We start from the raw sequence: 18,645 nt of genomic DNA, 5'->3' as shown, positions 1-18,645 counted from the left end.
TTACAAACACAGTCCTCACAAACACAGTCCTCACAAACATCACAAACACAGTCCTCACAAACACAGTCCTCACAAATACATTCCTCACAAAGCACGCAGGGATGCTACATATTATACAGTATATGTATCCATACGCATACAGCATATGGTTTAAATAACCTTGTCCAATGTTTCCAGCTCTGATAATGGCCTCGTCTAGAGGAGAGAGAGGGGAGCCGGGGGCTAAAGGTAAACATACAGTATCACAACACCTGTTAATGATATCTAAGCACTCCTCATTCAGCCAACTATTAACCTGGGTCATGTAATGTCCATCATCAGGAGATTCAGGAAGCCCAGGATTGAAAGGTCAGTCCTCGAATACAAACCAATTCAATAGCATTTCTTCATAATACTGTTAATATATCAATATTTTGAATTTTCAAAATGTTCTTTACAGGTGATACTGGATTTTCAGGAACCCCAGGTAAATAGAACACTATCAACATGGCATGATGTGCATGTTGACATTACGCTTTAAAAACATAGTACCGGCTCACAATGCATCATTGACCTTTAAACTTTGACCTTAGGTTCTCCAGGTCATGCCGGCCCTGAGGGGCCAAAAGGACAAAAAGGAAGTGAAGGTAACGAAATCCATCTCGAACCGGATGTGAAGCAACTACTCTACACAGACATCGCTTCTAATTCTGTGGCACATTTGGTTGTGTGGGTGCATGTGTTTTTGTGGGTGCATGTGTTTGTGAACTTGTGTGTGTCTGTGTCTGTGTGTGTGTGTGTCTGTGTGCGTGCGTGTGTGCGTGTGTTTGTGTGTGTGTGTGTGTGTGTGTGTGTGTGTGTGTGTGTGTGTGTGTGTGTGTGTGTGTGTGTGTGTGTGTGTCTGCGTGCGCATGCTTAAGCAAGCGCTTGCACTTGTGTGTGTGTGCATGCTGATGTGTTTAATGTGTCTCAAACAGGGGAGCATGGGTCAGAGGGGCCCCAGGGCATCAGGGGCCGTGACGGGGCCACCGGCCCCAGGGGAGAACCAGGGGTCTCTGGCTTTGGAGAGAAGGGGGAGAGAGGTGGGTGTGGATCTCACTGCAGTGTCGCCTTTTATTTGTACGGCCCTCATTCACAGGGACAGTCTCAAAGGGCTTCACAGCCCCCACTTTACCTAAGACACACCCCTAACTCTAAAGCTTAAATGAACCGCTCCCCACGCCCAGACGGAAGAAGCCTTTGAGAAGTAACACAGGTGAGGGGCCCCAGCTTCCAGGGACGGCTATGTGAGCAAAAGACAAAGCAGAAACGATAGTCAGGATTAAGTTATTATTAAAGTGAAGGTAGATATAGAAGTGAGGAAAACCATCAATCATGACTGTGAGGGCAGGTCTGTTTGATGTGCCACAGTGGAAGAGGTATCCAAAATAAGTAAACGAGTAATGCCTGTGATGTAAGGCTCCTATTCCTTACTTACTTATTCCTCTTAAATCTTAGGGGACATACGGCTGCTAAGCAAATGTCATTACTATTTATTTGGATACAGTATATATAAGATTGGCGTTCCCTAAAGGTCATTAGGTGCATCAGAGGGGATAGCGCTAACCCCTTCAAGGAGAGGATTGGATTCATTCATTTAAACCTTTATGTTTGCGTGTAACAGGTTCTCCAGGAACCAGCGGTGGCGCTAGCTCCGCGGGCCCGCCTGGGCCTAAAGGTGAGACCTCTACCTGATAACCATGATCATCACACTAGATCAGGGGTCACCAACCTTTTTGAACCTGAGAGCTACTTCATGGGCACTGAGTCATACGAAGGGCACCCAGTTCTATACACTCTTCTGAAATAACAAATTTGCTCAGTTTGCCTTTAGTTACTATTAATGATTAATGATACTCATCTATTTGAAGACATGTTGATTAATTAAGTCATGTTAATGATTTCTCACAATAATTATCAAAAATGACTTAAAAAAGGTGGGAAGGAGTTGTTCGAGAATGAGTAGTGCTATTTTCAGAACAGGCCTGCGGGCGCCTCATGTGGTCCTTGCGGGTGCCCTGGTGCCCGTGGGCACTGTGTTGGTGACCCCTGCACTAGATGAACAGATAGTAGAGGTTTTGTTAATGAGCATAATCAATGTATTCTATTGCTGTGAGTCAACACTTACCATGATGACAATTCTGTTTTCTTCCATTTAAAATGTTTATCTTTGTTTTGCATTATATGATCATTGTATCTAACATTTAATGCACAAGGCTTGCTGTTAATACCAATGCGATATTGTACTATTTAAAAAATATCTATAGATATACGTTATGCAAAAAGAGGGTTCTAATAAATAATTCTCCTCTGTATTCCAGGTTCTTCGGGCACACCTGGGATACCAGGTGAGTTTATTTTATTTTAGATCAACATCTCTTTAACATCAAACGCCGTCTGTTACTTGCTCAGATGTGTTTACGTATGTTTACGATAACTTGTCGCTTCCAGGCCAACCCGGTTCTAACGGCTTCCGAGGAGAGGCGGGACCACCCGGGCTTAAAGGTACGATATTTCAAAAAACATGCATAAATGATCCGACCAGTCAGCATGTCTCGATTGCTTAATACCGCAAGTTGAATGGTTAATCATTGGTACTGTATTCTATTCATTTTGCCACAATAATGGTTCTCATTGACTCTTTAGGGGACAGAGGGAGTGGATCTCCAGGAATCAAAGGTTGGTCGTACGGCTACTATTAATATAGGATAAATGTTTATGCACCTAAATATGAAACATGAATTAGACAGAGAATATGGCTGCAGTTTATGGGGCTTACAAAGCAATTTGTCTTTGTTGTGTTTAGGGGACCGAGGTGAAAAGGGACAAGGAGGTAAGATAAAATGCCGTCACTGATTTTGAGTAGTGTTAGCATGTAGACTAGCGTGTCCCCTCACTGTGTCCCACTGTGTCCTGTAGGTAATACTGGTTTATCAGGACTTCCGGGACTGGACGGACCGAAAGGATCTAGAGGTGAGTGTGCGTGGGTTAGAGAGGGAGTGACCAATCCTTAACTGTTCCTCAAACGTTGAATTACTGAGAAGAGAGGGTCTTATTGGGTCCCAAATGTCCCCTAAGTAGTTAAACTTGAAGTAGCCATCTTGGAGCAAAATACCCTCACCCTTTACCTTTTCCTTAATGGCATGTATCTGAGTCACTCTAAAATTACTTCTAAAAAGTGGAATAGCATTAAAAAGTTAGACAGTAGAAGGCCTGACTCAGGCAGGTCAGATATAGGCATTAGTGTTGCAGAGAGGGACTATTGTTTCGATCTACTGGCCTAGTAGAAACCCGCCTGTACAAATACATTAAAAGGACTAAACCTAATTATCTGAATTTTAATTGACACATTTAGTATTTCCGCATAAACCTCACTCACTGTTTCTTGATATAGGTGTTGCTGGAATCGATGGACAGAGAGGACCCGCAGGTATACACATTATTTAATTATTTAAATTATGAACTAATAATGCTTTCCTTCTATGAACAGGCTACTATGTTGTTAGGTGAATTATGTTCAGCACGTATTCAGCTAATGTTGATGCCTCTTCGTTTAAAGCCTGGTTACCTAATGCCTTGCTCACCTGTGTATTGCTTTTACCTGCTATGCAACCTCATTTAAATAAAGTAAATCAGGGTTAGGCCTATGTTTTAGATTGATCATTCTGTTAAAATTATGTTTGATTCCATGTTATTGGTAGTGTAGGCTAGGGCTAGGTTTCTTTTCATTCTTTTCTTTATTTATATTGTGTATGATTGACAGGTGGGCAAGGAGCTTCCGGCCCACCTGGAATCAGAGGACCCACAGGACCACCTGGAGATGCTGGTAACACAGGTAACACATTACGGCCTATATAACACACTGTTTCTCTCACAGTGAAGACACCTAGAAACACACCCTAAAGAACACACTCTTGATGAGGCCCCGTCTATATTCCTTTGATAAGGTTCAGGAATATAGTATTTTGGATTCATTGCGAAACCACATCGAGCTGTAGAAACACTTTAGTACACTTTGCAGGCCCTTAGGGGGCGCTGCTTCTGCTACAGAAGTCCAGCAAAAAAATGAAGAAGAAGAGGCGAGCATTCGCGTAAAGCCTGCGCGCTGTTTACAAGCAGAGGGCCCTATTTTAAGAGTCTGAAACGGAAGTGAGAAGCGCCAAACGCAAGTAGCTTTGTGGGCGGTTCTATGGCAACGTTGCTATTATACTGGCGGATAAATTACTCTTGCGCCTGACGCAAATCTAAAAAGGGTTTCCCTGAAGTAGCCTAATTACCCGTAGGTGTGGTTTGGGTGTAACGTGCAATAAACCAATGAGAGTGCCATCTTCCATCCCCTTTAAGAGCCATGAGCGCATTTGAATCGGACGAGTTGATATTTTGCGTTTACAGTCTCCGATGAGACAGATGCATGACCACATGAATTTCAAACTTCAAATGGCTCAGGGTATGGCCAAATAATATGGCCTATTAATATGGGATGTTCATTCTTTTCAACACTCACATGCGGCAAAACAATGTTTTCTCACGATCTCAAATACTCATGAATCCTAAAAGTTAGTGGCTTGTACACGGTGTCTGTGTCAATAAAATATGTGTTTGCTGTACGAGTTTGGAGATGCATTGATTTAAAAGTACAACTTATTACCACCTGTTCTTTCCCAAATAATTTACCAAGAATCTGTGGCTAGGTAGACGAGAGAAGCAAAGTGTATGCGCGAGGTGCACAAGCAACATTATGCATGCTCCCTTAAAATAGCATCTGAACAACGCCCCACTGACTTTAAACCACGTATTTCCTGGTTTGTGACAGAATTGTTTGCTGGAACTGCAAAATAGCACTATGAAACGTTTGCGCCAGAACACGCCTCCACCTTTTGCTGAACCGCCCCTTGGGGCGCAAGCACATTCTCTTATTTAGCGACGCGTGCCTGTGGAGGGAAAAGAACGCTCCGCGACAGTTGCAAACTAGCAACAACACATGCGTCGTTGTAGAAAGTAAATTGCGCTGGATGCAAGATAGGGCCCATACAGTCCGAGAGGAACAAGTAACATGGCGAAAACAATCTTTTGCCTTCCGTTTTCCTTTGACGCGTTTCAGGAATATCTCCATAAAGACGGACTCATTGCGAAAAAGTATTGAGCTTTAGATACGCTGTAGTACATACATTCAGCCGAGGAGGAGATGGCAGTTGTTAAACCTTTTAAATTGAGCAAAAATAATTATTTTAATTTACCAAGGGGCTGTATTTAAAGCTATAAAAAAAGCTATAAAAAAACCTACACAACTCTAACGTCGCCCAGCGGGTGGGGGGGCGATGACGTCATCGTTTGCGTTTTAGGTGTACACACGAATCCTAACACGAAACCGCATAGGTCCTGTTTTATTTGAAACCACCCTGGGAAATAGTTTCAGAAAAGTGTGTATTCGGACACTGGATTCAAATAATCCAGTCATTTACTGACGCAAATGACATTTAGAAATGTTTAGCGTATTGTCCGAATTCTTGTTTGTTTGTTCCCTGTATAGTTCACTATATCATCATATAGGGAATAGTGAGTGATTTCTAGCTTATTTTTGGAAGCAGAAGTTCAGCAGCAGAAGCAGCGCCCCGTATGGGCCCTACTACAGCGTTTCAACAGCTCGATGCGGTTTCGCAATGATTCCGTCTTTACGAAGATATTCTTGAACCGCATAAAACAAAACCGGATTGTTTTCGCCCGTGTGGACGGGGCCTGAATCACACCCAACCGAACACACTCTAGCCTCACAGTGGAGACACATAGAATCACACCCTACAGAACACACTCTAGTCTCAGAGTAAAGACACATACAGGTAAGTATAGGGCATTGAAGAGCAGGTCGTTCATCTGCATACCATTTTTCTATTTTAGACACTGCATCTGTATGTTGTTTGTGTTCATGACTGTAGATTATATTGTCACGTTTATTTAGTATTGAATGTATATGACATATATAGCTTATTCCTCATGTATATATATGTATCCTATTCTTTATTATATTATATATCTCTTATATTATTTGGTTTCTGTTAAATTAATTTGATTTCAATGTGATTTCCTTGGGCATTATACTAAATACATAATGAATACACACACACACACACACACACACACACACACACACACACACACACACACACACACACACACACACACACACACACACACACACACACACACACACACACACACACACACACACACACACACAGTGATGGTAGTGCAGCACCGGTAGTGTGGTCCAACCACCACCTTCTAGGCACTGGGTTGATGATGGGTTGATGAGGATTAATCAAACATCTTTCCTACTTCCCTAAAGGCACCCCAGGGCTACAGGGACCACCAGGTATGTGTTTTTTACCCCCAGATACTAAACCTAAAAACTAGTTTCAATGGTTCATTTAGCAATTTAAGAGTCTGTCTGTCATAGCTCTTGTTTGTTTGTTCGCTAAAACACGATCCATATTTACGTAGGTATACCAGGGACTCCGGGACACCCAGGATCTAGGGGTAAGACATTTATTATTGTCCGCTTCAGACAACAACTACATCTACTGTCTACTATTTACTCAGTTGTTTTAGGAACGATAAATCTTTTGTAACGGCTCCAATATTGATTGCATGCTTTGATTGTTCTCAGCCTCACGAGTGTGAATTGCTTTGGATAAAAGAATAATCTGCTCAAGACTCAATGTAATGCGATTATAGAGATCTTATAATATCATATTGGGTATACAGATGGACAGGGTGTGAATCCTTACCCTGTGTGTTTGTTTCAGGTCAAACTGGTGAACCAGGAAGAGTCCTCAATGCAGGTAAAACGAGAGCTGAGGAATATGATCAGATTTAGAAAGACTTTATAATGGTTATAGAGGGGAAGGAAAGCAGGATGGTCTTCTAATGGTTCTGGTTCTGAACGACAATGACTAAAGTCTAACCAGTCTGCGACTTAATAACATGCGCCTGGAACATTCAGTGTAATCCAGTGCTTTGGATAAAGCGCTTCTTTTTACCTTGATGTTTTGGTGTTCCTCATGTTCGCTGTGATGTTGTCCCCAGCTGGCTCCAGTTCTGTGGGCATCCCAGGCCCCCCCGGTTCTTCTGGACCCCCCGGACCTGCCGGATCCCCTGGACTATCAGGTCTCTGCTCTGACCTCTGGTACCGATCCTCTAGTGCTGGTCCCGGATCCAGAACCAGGGATATCACTGAACACATAACACACTAACTCAAAAACCACCTGCATCCCCAATCCATCTACCAAACTACATCAAACAACCATTCAAACAATTAAATCAAACACATTAAACAGCACTCCTCTATCCGTTAAGATATATTATTGTTATTAACTATACATATTGATCATGATACAAAAGTGTCTAAAGTGTCCATCACTTACAACCTTGATCGAACCCAAACACAAACCATAACGTGTAGCACTCCTTCATATATTATACATTGCGTAGAATCAATCAATTTTATTGCATTTGTTTATTTGTTAATTGTTAATTTGTTTTTGTTTTTCAGGTCCCATTGGCCCTGCTGGTCTTCCTGGCCCAGCTGGTATGTCGTCTCATATTGATTAATCTCAATTGGAATTCCTAACCCCTATTTATAAACCCTAAACCAATTGGAAGTGCAGTGTTGCTTAGCAACCAGGCCAACAGCTACCGGCTAGACATCTGAACCATAAATAAAATAGATAGGCAGATATGTAATAGATATAATATCTTTATGTTACCTATAAACATATCTAAACATTTTATGAATGCACAACATAGTTACACTATACAACCGTAAAAATATATACCAATACAATATTACATCATCTTATTAAGACTACTGGGATATGTCTCTGGGGGGGGGGGGGGGTAGATTGCAGTACCTACTCTCCACCACTAGGTGGAGCCACAGAAAAGCTGGCGTGGCTGAGACTGATGCATAGTCATGATCTACATCAGGGACGACCCTGAATGTGTTGCATGCTACTTATGTGTTCATGTCCTAAAGGTCCTAGAGGTGCCAAGGGAGATGCAGGAATATCAGTGAGAACTACAGAGACCGTGAGCTCATCCAGAGCTGAAAGTGAGTCCTACAAAAACACACACACACACACACACACACACACACACACACACACACACACACACACACACACACACACACACACACACACACACACACACACACACACACACACACACACACACACACACACACACACACCTATTCGGAATCTCTTTGAGGGCACCTTCTGGAAGACATGGGGTCCCGCCAGCATGCAAAAAGCTATGCTGCATCATGTATGATGAAATAGTCTTCATCTTTAATTAAGATCAACATTAGTTGTTCGTGATTAAAAGCATAACCACACCTCTGCGATAAAGAACACACAGGGAACTATAATCTTATCTTAAGGGTTTGGCGGCAACCCTCATTAAGATACGTTATCGTACTTTCTTGCTTCAGCGGGAACATCGTGATCATTGACCGCACCGAGGGGCCCTCTTCTCCTGCTTTAATGTGTTCCTCTGTGTGTCTGTGATATCAGGACAGTTTGGGTCATCTGCTGCTGGGGTCCCCGGCCCCCCTGGTCCCCCGGGACAGCCTGGGATACCGGGACGTCCAGGTAACCAAACATGACCCACGCAATAAGACGCCAATGGCATGGGCCCCATACCAAGTTCATGGCATTCACATGGAGTAACAATGCTAGGGGTCACCATCATACATTAGCCGTCCCTTTAATTATTTATTTTCTTTTAATGTTTTGTTTTAATCAAACAATTTTATTCTATTTTTTCCTTTATTGCCATTGTGTCTTTGACAACTTTCACAAGTGTCTTTGAGTGTCTAGTGAAGCGCTATATAAATAAAATCCATCACTATTATTATTAACTTGGCAGTGCCTGTGTTCTTTAAAATGTATCTAATGTCTGTGTTTATTTCTTCAGGGGATTCGATATCAGGACCCCAGGGACCCCCCGGCCGCCCTGGAGTGTCAGGTGAGTGTGAAGCCAACGCCGCGTGCAACGCCCCGTCTCCTGGTACACATCCTGCACTGGGCCTTATTCACCTAGCGGCCCAATTGGTGCCATCCTGGTTAGTTTAGAACCGAGATGATGTAATCAATATGGCCGCTTGGTGAATAAGGCCCTTACATTCCTGAAATCTGAAATATGTAACCAATATTGTATATATGTAACCAATAATATACAATATCCAAAGGAGACACATAAGGCTAATAATGGGGTTTAGGTTGTACAACAGGTCGGAGCTACGCAGTACCAGGTTTGGTTTTTAATACAACATTCTATTGATGATATATTAGGTTTTGGAAAACAAGGTCCTAAAGGAGAGAGAGGAGAACCCGGCAGCGCTGTGTCCAGCTCAGGTACAGATCAATAATAAATCTTTCAATCATTGTGATCGGCCTTCAATCACCAAAAAAGATCAACCCTCATCAACCTGGATTACATACTGTATATAGGCGAGCACCATTTGCAGAAAACATATTTCAATAATTGTTTGCTGTACATTGCATCGTGTGTGAAAAGGGGCCATGGCTGACGGCTGGTTTCATTGCAGGAACATACTTCACTGGACCCCCCGGAACCCCAGGGCCTCCGGGACCCAAGGGGTCCTCAGGTGAGGGGTCTACTTTAGACGTCAAAGGGGTCATCCGAGAAATTATAAATATCCCATCTGATCATTGATTCGTAGCTAGGGGTTTGTGCTAGTTGTTCGGTGTCGTGTTCATTGTTCAATATACTGCGGGTCCCACACCAAGATTTGGTTGGACAAGTTTAAATCCTTTGAATTGTCAGATTTAGTCAGACTGGCACTTGTGGTGGCCAATAAAATTGTAGAAGATGGCATTCACCTTCTCAGGCCCCCCACAGTAGACACACCCCTTAGTGTGCCCAATACGTCTCATAACAGTTATGATCTTCTTCTGTCCCAGTATCACTCAGTCACCACATGTACTTGTGTTTTGAATTTCAGGTTCTCCTGGACCAATGGGATACCAAGGTGAACATCTTATTCTTGTAATATAATTATTAAAAGAGAGATTTGTAGTCGTGTTAGACCCTGAATTCAGCTTACTTATTCAACAAGCAAAAAGATAGACAAAAACAGATAAAACATTGGTTAAACCAAATTAACAGTGATATCTTACAGATGGTTAAACTGATGTGTTTCTGTCTATAGGTGAAAAGGGAGAGCAAGGAACGCCTGGCACTCCCGGAAGATCAGGAAGCTCCGACAGAGGTACAGTCATTCATTCACCCATTCATTCATTCATTCATGTAGTCTCAAAAATGTGCAAATGAATAATACTAGTAGGAACCCAGAACCACACACATAAACACACAATCACACACACACACACAGGCACACATATAAACACACACACAAACACACACACACACACACACACACACACACACACACACACACACACACACACACACACACACACACACACACACACACACACACACACACACACACACACACAGGTTACCTTTGTATGGTAAGCATTAGTAGAATTTAGCTGGTGTAGTTTGAGCCGCGGTCCACACCACCACATATGCCCTTGTGATCTGATGCTGTACTAACAAGCTGTTGGGGTCCTCCACAGTGGTGTCCTACGGTGCCGTTCAGGGGCTCCCAGGACCCCCCGGGCCCCCAGGCCCTCAGGGACCAATTGGATACAAAGGTAATCCTGAAGACAAACCCATGAGCTCACAAAGACAAGATGCAGCAACGCACACCTCAGCAGGAATTAATTCTAATGGATAAATCGCTTTTTATGTCACGTTATTACCTTCAGTTATATAATGTGTCCCATTGATCACTCGCAATGTGTCTTTGCGCTGCGCGTCTGTACTTTACATATCATAAATGATCATTGTTCATATATAATTCATATCATATAAACTGTACAGGTTACAAATACTATAATATGTATTTTTCTTTAGATACATTTATTGTATGCTGCTGTTTCGACCGAATGTTCCCATGGGGATGTATATAGAGTACTCATCGGTCGGTCTGTCTGTCTGTCTGTCTGTCTGTCTGTCTGTCTGTCTCGCTCTGTCTGTCTGTCTCGCTCTGTCTGTCTCTCTCTGTCTGATTGTCTAACAAAGGGGACACTGGATCACCTGGTGTTCCTGGTATCGCCGGCTCCTCAAGAGGTAACAGCTAACTAGCTCATAACACACAGCACTAGTAGTACCCACGTCCCGCCTGCTTGATTTATTCATTTTTATTCTTTACTCTCAGGCACCTACTCGGCCACCTCTGGGCCCCCAGGACCCCCCGGTCCCCCGGGCGCTCCTGGCCACCCTGGATCCTTCTCCTCCTCCGTCGAGATGCAGCAGTACATCGGCGAATACCTCAGTAAGAACCGGCCCCTCGAGCCCCCAGAGCCCCCCTCTTGAGGCCCCAATGTGTCGTATGACTCTCTGGGTTCTCTGTCACTGGGCCCCCATTAAAAACACGAGGTAGAATTGCTCATTTCATGTTCTCGATATTTCCGAATCTGGGTTTGTTAGTCTTCAAAATAGCTAGCAGTTAAAAAAAATAATCGTACACCCAATGGCTGTTTTGTGGGTTCAAGCGTTAGCTTCACCCCTCTATGTATATTTATAACAGAATCAGTCGTATGCCGTAGGGCTGTGAGTACAATGTTCGGGTCACAACTGGAACCACTGGCACTAGCAGATTCAATGCATCATGGTGAGGGAACGACACCCATGGGAGCTGTAGATGATGCACTGTAACACGGTATCCACTCATCTTCCACAGGCAGGAGCAGACAGTCCAGCATCCCTGGCCCCCCAGGCCCTCCAGGGTCCCCGGGAATACCGGGAACCTACTCCGGGTCCCTGGAGGATTTGTCCTCTCGCATCATTGTCTACTTGCAGCGTGAGCAAATTATTCTTTCCCTATTTACCAGCAGGGGTCACGTCAAGTCACATTGAAAACCCACCCAGATATAGGCTTGTACCAACTGGTTGTTGTGGTAGGGTGATGGACCATCTACCCATCATGCATCTGGGTTGGGCTTACCAGGCTTGTAATGGATCACCAAACGCACAGCTGTTTGTGGTTTCAAATAGGCCGAGCCCTTTATTAATATTACGCTTATAATGAAGAAGAATAGTAGGATGAAGAAAGAAGTACTAACAACGTTTCTCTTTCAGGTTCCGGGTCTGGTTTCAGCGTAGGGGCTCAGGGCCCCCCCGGACCACCTGGCCCGCCAGGATCAGGATCACTCACCCTCAACGCTCTCATCGCTATGCTACAGAGTAAGACCCACCACCACATCAGAACCTTGAGCTGAACATTAGCCCCGCCAGCCTTCTGAGGGCTGTTAACGATGATAACAATGAACGCCTGATGGATACTATAAGAACAAACCAGAACACAGACACACCACTATGGTCAGCAAAGTTAGCAAAGCATTTAGCCTAGCTTCAGAGGAACATGTCTTAGTGTGTAACCGTGTTTTTAACTGTGTCGGGCTTCAGGGGACGACGTCAGAAGGTACATGACAGGCCCACAAGGACCTCAAGGGACCCCCGGTCTCCCAGGCACGCCGGGGACATCGGCAGGAAGCGTGGCCAACTATAACATCCAGGAGATAGCCACCTACGTCTTCAGAATCATGAGCGGTAAGGCGGGAGATCTCCTACTCCCTCAAAGCTAAGGTTGATAGTTCATAGTCTTTGGAGATACATATGAAGTATTTGATCATCTCTGTAGACCCCATATGTGGATATATTTGTGTTTTCCCAACCGTTTCTGTTGGGTGTACCCCCACAGTACTGTTGAAGTACCCCCTTCATCAACACCTTCAGATCATAAATATTTGAATCTGAACTCATGTTACATTATTCTATTTTAATAATTATTGATAGGATAGTGAACTAGGTTGTTACAATGGAACAAGCTGAAGCAAGCGTTTTTGTAATGTTCTTACTTCATACCTAGTAAGTAGATGCCCCCCCCCCCTTCTCCTCAGAATGGTATTGCTCAGAACCAGCCTGTGTTTTATTTTTGTGGGTAAAAGCCTCACGCCGTCCTGACCTCCTGTGTGTTTCAGAGAGAGGGATGACCAACGGGGGACAGCCCGGCCCCCAGGGGCCCCGTGGCCTCCCCGGGCCCCCAGGTCCAGGCCATGGAACAACTACCGCCACCATTGACTACAACACTCTCACCAGAAGTAAGACGGGTCTGCCCTGACCATTTGGGTTCTCCACACACGACACCATCACTGCTGTCACACGCTCCACCAGTAGCGCTTCTAGATTCTACGTGGAGCCCCACCCCCATAATTTGGCGCCCCCCACAAATATGGTGCCTAAAACCGGCACTGTGCTCCACACAGGCTTTTGTGAATAGTCATACTGTATATTTTAACACTTTACACTAATGCAAACGTGTTGAATGGTTGATAATGCTGCTAAACAGTGATATGTAGTTGAGATAGTTGATATGTAAATGTACTATAATTTGGATTTGATATAGATATATTTGATACATGATTTTGTTTACATTTAGATATAATTGAGATTTAATTAAGAGGTAGGAAATAATATTTAAATTAGACGGGGATATGTCAACTAGAATGAGATGCTATTTAGCTTCCGTGAACAACATGTACATTTGATGTGCCAATTAGAATATTTAGTAGTAATTATGCTGCGATACAAGATAATCAAGATGTGATTTAAATGTAAATGAGATGTAAGTGGAGTAAGCAGCTGACGACGTCCACTCTGGTCCCTCACCCGGCCGCCGTCACGTCCTCATCCCTGCCGTGGCGTCTCCTTCCTCCTCAGACTCAGAGTTCAGGGCGCTGGTGGCCCGCGCCACGGGGCGGCCCGGCCTACCCGGCCCCCCAGGGTTCCAAGGAGGCCCCGGCCCTCAGGGGCCTCCAGGGCCCCCGGGTCTCTCCTCCACCTCCACCGTTTACGGGTCCTCGGGTCAGGGCGGCTACAGGATGGAGGACATCCAGAAGTACCTGCAGAGTGAGTGTGGAGGCCGGGAGGAGTTTGGAGGAAACTTCATTAGTCCAAGATGGGAACGTCCAGGAGTTACAACAGAAGGCCCCGGACGCAAGAGACCCACAGTTATACTAAACCTATAGAGAAGATATATCTATAAAAATTGAACGGTAGTCATTTTAAAGCAATAAATAAAGGATAAAATATAAATGTATGCATAGATTGTTACATATGATGCCGGGTATGTATTTTGTTCAAAATTATTTTGCTCATTAACATGAACATTAACATTAACATGATGCTTTTATTCAAAGCAACATCCAGTTAAGACCCAAAAAGAATGGCTCCCGATTGATTAAATAGTTTACGAACTATAACATTGCAGTACTAAAGTATTTTTGGATTCTGGTTTTGATTGCATGACCCAATACATGTGTCTCTCTCTCTCAGGCTCCGGGTTCAGAGGTCTCCAGGGGCCTCCCGGTCCTCCCGGCCCCCAGGGGCCCCCAGGTCAGTCCTCGGGCGTAGTGACCTACAGTGGAACCCAGCAGCCCAGAGAAATCATCCGACTAGAGCTCCAGGAGTACCTCAGCAGTGAGTCCTTCACACTCTCTCACACTCCGCTTGATGCACAGTGACCTCACGGCTCATCGTCTAATCCTCTGTTTGTGTGTGAATACTTCAAAATAGATTTCGATTTGAAAATAAGCGTGCTATATAAGCTATGCTATGCTATCAAATGTATGATTTGAAGAGAAGGTAGGGGTTAGGGCATCTCAGTCAAAGATGACTATAGGTTGACATTTCACAAGTAGATTTAATAAACCAATATTTAAGATTTCTATATTATTTTTCTATTTTCTTCTTCATATATTTTATCTTCAAAAGTTTTATATTTCCATATTTAGATTATAATTTTCACCAGTTTCCTTTCCCCGACGAAAATGATATTCTATACACCAGAGGCTTTTCCAACACGGCCAGCACACAGTCTCATGCTACCAGCAGAACTACGTCTCTTACCAACCATTTCATCCCCTCTTCCAGGCGACAACGTGCGAAGGGCCATCCAGGGCCCACCGGGGCCCCCGGGCACGCAGGGCCCCAGGGGCTACCAGGGAGAACGCGGGCCCCCGGGGCCGGTCCAGGGCTTCCTCCAGAGCCAGAGCTTCTCCCAGGGAGCCTCGAACCGCGACTCCGAGGGCCGCGTGACCATCGACGTCAGCACCCTGGCGGAGAACCTCGACTACTCCAGAGTGGCCTCCAGAGTGTCCGACTACATCAGGGGTGAGTCGCGGACACGAGGAGGCCTCTCATGGTCACTCTTCTGTCACATACGCAGCCTCCCACCAACCGCTCAACCGTCAAACTGCTAGCTTGTAGATTCAAGTTTATCGAGAGTGTTGTAGAGTGACGGACTACGTCAGGAGAGTCGTTTGTAGATCGTTTACTGGTGATAACCCCTCATAACTCCCCGATCACACTCCACGACACTCAATCATTCAACCGACAAACAAGTAGCTTAAAGAGTTAAGAAGCATTATCGAGGGTTAAGCACTACATCGCTTTTTGCGTGGTTGAGTCATAACTCCTTAGTGCCACAACTAGCCAACCAAACAATAGTCTAGTAGAAAGAGCTCGACCCACACTGTGGTGAGGGATGAATCCTCAAATTATAGACCATGGGATGACGAGCTGGCCATGTTGGTTAGAGATCCGGGTATTGGCTAAGGAATTTGTCTGGGACACCGGGGTTAGCGCTGCGTTGGGATCTTTAGCGACCGCAGGACCTCGGTTTAACGTCTCATCCGAAAGACAATGCTCTTTGACAGATCAGAGACCTGGTCTCCATCCTGGGGCATTTGGGTGGCTATATTACCCAGGCCAAAGGGATGAGCAACCCCTATTGGCCCTCCAACATCAACCGGTCTGCCATCAGAGGATGGACCAGGCCAGTCCTGCCTAGCATCCAGATAAACCAGCAGTGTTAGGCAGATCATTCACTGTCTCCAATGCCTCTACAGACCAAGGCCTACTGCAGGACTATGTCAGGGAGGGGGCCGTGAGGACGACAGTCAGGGCCGTCCAAGGGCCTCCTGGGCCACCCGGTCCCCCCGGACCTATTGGCTACAGCCGGGTGATCGGGGCCTACGGCAACGTCACCGCTGACCTCATGGATTTCTTCAGGAGTAAGGACACTTTTTTTTTTTTTTTTATCAAAGTCATATAATCATATTCTTACGTATTTATTTTGTTTAATTACTTCATTTTACTGTATGTTTGCGTTAGCTTTCTGCTAAATCTTAAATACATTGCACTTTCTACATTCTGCATTTTTAACATAAATTTGATGATTTTTCTATGTAAAACCCTTTGAGTCGGCCTCGTGTATGAAAAGTGCTACATAAATAAAGTTGCCTTGCCTTATTCAACTGATAATAAAATGGTGATAAATCAGGGGTACAAAATCATCGGAGCACCTCACGGTCGATCTCTTTTTAAGAAGAAAAAGTAACCGAATGTGAAAATACCATGAGAGTTCTGACTGATGTTCCCCCTGCAGCATACGGTACCGTCCCGGGCCCAATGGGGGGACCTGGTCCCAAGGGAGACAGAGGATACCCAGGACCCACTGGAGAAAAAGGTACACTGGAAGATAACTATGAATGCTTACTGCTCGAGGGGCAAATCTATTTTTTGTGTGGGGGGGGCCATGTGCCACCCTGGCTGGCCCCCCTGTCGACTCGGCCTGGACTCTATAACCTCTCTCATGCTCCACTGTCGACTTGTTGCTAGTCCTGTGTCCAGTCAAACTGTAGCACTGGATGGAAGACTGAGGGGTTGATGGTGTGTTTGTTTTCACAGGAGAGACCGGGAAGACAGGGGCCCCAGGACTACCAGGGCTCCACACCATCCACACCCAGCACCGCGTGGAAAAGAGAGACGCAGGTGCACTCACTGACTAGTAGTGACCTAGAGCACACAGGGCAGTTCACGTGGGGGCTGATAAAACAGATCTGCACTGCGTCTCATGTCACTGAGACCACTGTCTGTGGTTACCAGGGCAACTGTGTATGAGTGTGCGAGTGGTAACCATGCCAACAGTGTGCGGGTGTACTCACCTCGGAAGATCTCAACCCAGACAGAGCAGTTGGCTAATTCTTTAGCTTGATGCTAAATCCAACCATTAATACAATTTGAAAAAAAAAATACATACCCAGCAACTGAACTGACGTTCTCCACTCCTCCCCAGATGAAGCCCGGGAGGTTCGTCGACAGCGCCGGCGCCGGTCCACTGGAGTCTAGCATCTCATAGGGATATGATATTTACACATGCGTCTTTACACAATTATACACACAGTACATACAGTACCAGCGGCTCATGCTAGGCTTCCTCCGCTTGCCTTGTGTAGTGAAGTCCAGTGGTGAGATACAGAGAATAGATTGCTATGGCATAGAGAAAAAAAAAAAAAAGCAGTTTATATCAAATGGCTTGAATTTAGGCATTGTTGCAGGTGCTTTTAAGGTCTGTGTTCTTTAAGGTCCAGGCCATTTTTATAAAAGTATTTTTAGTGTTACGCTTGTTGTATTTTCACTTTTTTATCTGGTGATAAGGCTTTGAGTAGGGATTGTTTTTTGCAGATAACCGTAGTTCTTCAGGCAATAATAAGCATATGATGATATTTTGCACTACGTTAGTCTTTCTTCCTGTGTTGACGATTTTATTTTTTAGTTAAGGCTCAATTCAGTATTTCGTTTATAAGATGTGTATGTTTTAACCTTGGGTGTCCATAATACTTAAAAAGAACTACAACATTTTTTATTCAAGATAGTTAGGAATATTTCCAGACATAACATTAAACCAAACAAAATGTCCAAGCCTCCTATTCCCTTGAAGGCAAAGCACTTTGTTAGATAGAGTAGGAGAAAGCAAAGCATTCCTGGTGTAAAGCTGGGTTTAAAATGTGCTTTATTTGGCCTCTGAGGAATAAGGGTGGCTTCAGGTATCCGTGAAGGAAATTAACACTGATCAACTATCCCCTTGTAAGTTGAATGCATGCCATGCATTTGTATTGGTTGCAATCACTAGAAGGGCTAGTAGTTTTTAATGGTAGCAGCTTCAGGAAAGCTGCTTGAAGATGAACGCGAAGGTCCATATCAGCGCTATATAACTAGCATTCCAGCAAAGTGTTGTTAGGCAGTAAATCCCCCCCCCCCCCCCCATCTAGTTTTAGATGTTGTTTTTAAATCATGATCTTTTGTCAGTTTAAAAAAACGGTAAAAATAATTCACACTTCAGAAGATACTTGCAATGCTAGGGACTTATGATTACTGATTGGAATGTATATTTTTTGTATGAGAGATGAAATTGTATTTAAGTGACAGGAAAACAGTTCTAAGTTATAAAAACAATTAAATATGGAAGCAATTTTTCCCAGGTTATATTTTGAAAGGATTATGGTGTTTTGGTAACATTTGCAAACATGATCCAATTTCTAAGACACTCAAATAAATCTATTTTTGGAATTGTGAGTCGTGATATATAATTGATATTGTGTAAAATACTTTTTCATGAGAGGAAAGTGT

At 44.2% G+C, this 18,645-nt stretch overlaps 1 protein-coding gene across 1 annotated transcript in view; it reads left to right on the top strand.

The window, feature by feature from the left end:
• The window catches only part of col17a1b (collagen, type XVII, alpha 1b), a 31,737-nt gene extending 13,146 nt beyond the window's left edge, over positions 1 to 18,591 (top strand). The window contains exons 18-56 of the mRNA XM_030379675.1: positions 178 to 228; positions 322 to 348; positions 440 to 466; positions 573 to 626; positions 957 to 1,061; positions 1,643 to 1,696; positions 2,340 to 2,366; positions 2,470 to 2,523; positions 2,665 to 2,697; positions 2,825 to 2,851; positions 2,938 to 2,991; positions 3,413 to 3,448; positions 3,782 to 3,853; positions 6,362 to 6,388; positions 6,517 to 6,552; positions 6,822 to 6,857; positions 7,102 to 7,182; positions 7,568 to 7,603; positions 8,051 to 8,125; positions 8,592 to 8,669; positions 8,995 to 9,045; positions 9,372 to 9,434; positions 9,629 to 9,688; positions 10,046 to 10,072; positions 10,253 to 10,312; positions 10,686 to 10,763; positions 11,194 to 11,241; positions 11,330 to 11,446; positions 11,855 to 11,974; positions 12,253 to 12,357; positions 12,580 to 12,723; positions 13,155 to 13,274; positions 13,894 to 14,082; positions 14,509 to 14,652; positions 15,106 to 15,345; positions 16,083 to 16,247; positions 16,622 to 16,702; positions 16,924 to 17,007; positions 17,312 to 18,591. Coding sequence (XP_030235535.1) covers positions 178 to 228; positions 322 to 348; positions 440 to 466; positions 573 to 626; positions 957 to 1,061; positions 1,643 to 1,696; positions 2,340 to 2,366; positions 2,470 to 2,523; positions 2,665 to 2,697; positions 2,825 to 2,851; positions 2,938 to 2,991; positions 3,413 to 3,448; positions 3,782 to 3,853; positions 6,362 to 6,388; positions 6,517 to 6,552; positions 6,822 to 6,857; positions 7,102 to 7,182; positions 7,568 to 7,603; positions 8,051 to 8,125; positions 8,592 to 8,669; positions 8,995 to 9,045; positions 9,372 to 9,434; positions 9,629 to 9,688; positions 10,046 to 10,072; positions 10,253 to 10,312; positions 10,686 to 10,763; positions 11,194 to 11,241; positions 11,330 to 11,446; positions 11,855 to 11,974; positions 12,253 to 12,357; positions 12,580 to 12,723; positions 13,155 to 13,274; positions 13,894 to 14,082; positions 14,509 to 14,652; positions 15,106 to 15,345; positions 16,083 to 16,247; positions 16,622 to 16,702; positions 16,924 to 17,007; positions 17,312 to 17,364 — 2,939 coding nt within the window. The 3' untranslated portion in view covers positions 17,365 to 18,591. The remainder of the gene's footprint in view (positions 1 to 177; positions 229 to 321; positions 349 to 439; positions 467 to 572; positions 627 to 956; positions 1,062 to 1,642; positions 1,697 to 2,339; positions 2,367 to 2,469; positions 2,524 to 2,664; positions 2,698 to 2,824; positions 2,852 to 2,937; positions 2,992 to 3,412; positions 3,449 to 3,781; positions 3,854 to 6,361; positions 6,389 to 6,516; positions 6,553 to 6,821; positions 6,858 to 7,101; positions 7,183 to 7,567; positions 7,604 to 8,050; positions 8,126 to 8,591; positions 8,670 to 8,994; positions 9,046 to 9,371; positions 9,435 to 9,628; positions 9,689 to 10,045; positions 10,073 to 10,252; positions 10,313 to 10,685; positions 10,764 to 11,193; positions 11,242 to 11,329; positions 11,447 to 11,854; positions 11,975 to 12,252; positions 12,358 to 12,579; positions 12,724 to 13,154; positions 13,275 to 13,893; positions 14,083 to 14,508; positions 14,653 to 15,105; positions 15,346 to 16,082; positions 16,248 to 16,621; positions 16,703 to 16,923; positions 17,008 to 17,311) is intronic.
• Positions 18,592 to 18,645: the final 54 nt, after the last annotated feature.

This window comes from Gadus morhua, chromosome 15 (assembly GCF_902167405.1).
Source record: "Gadus morhua chromosome 15, gadMor3.0, whole genome shotgun sequence".
NCBI classification, from domain to species: Eukaryota; Metazoa; Chordata; class Actinopteri; order Gadiformes; family Gadidae; genus Gadus; species Gadus morhua.
This window is presented reverse-complemented; position numbering and strand designations above follow the sequence as displayed.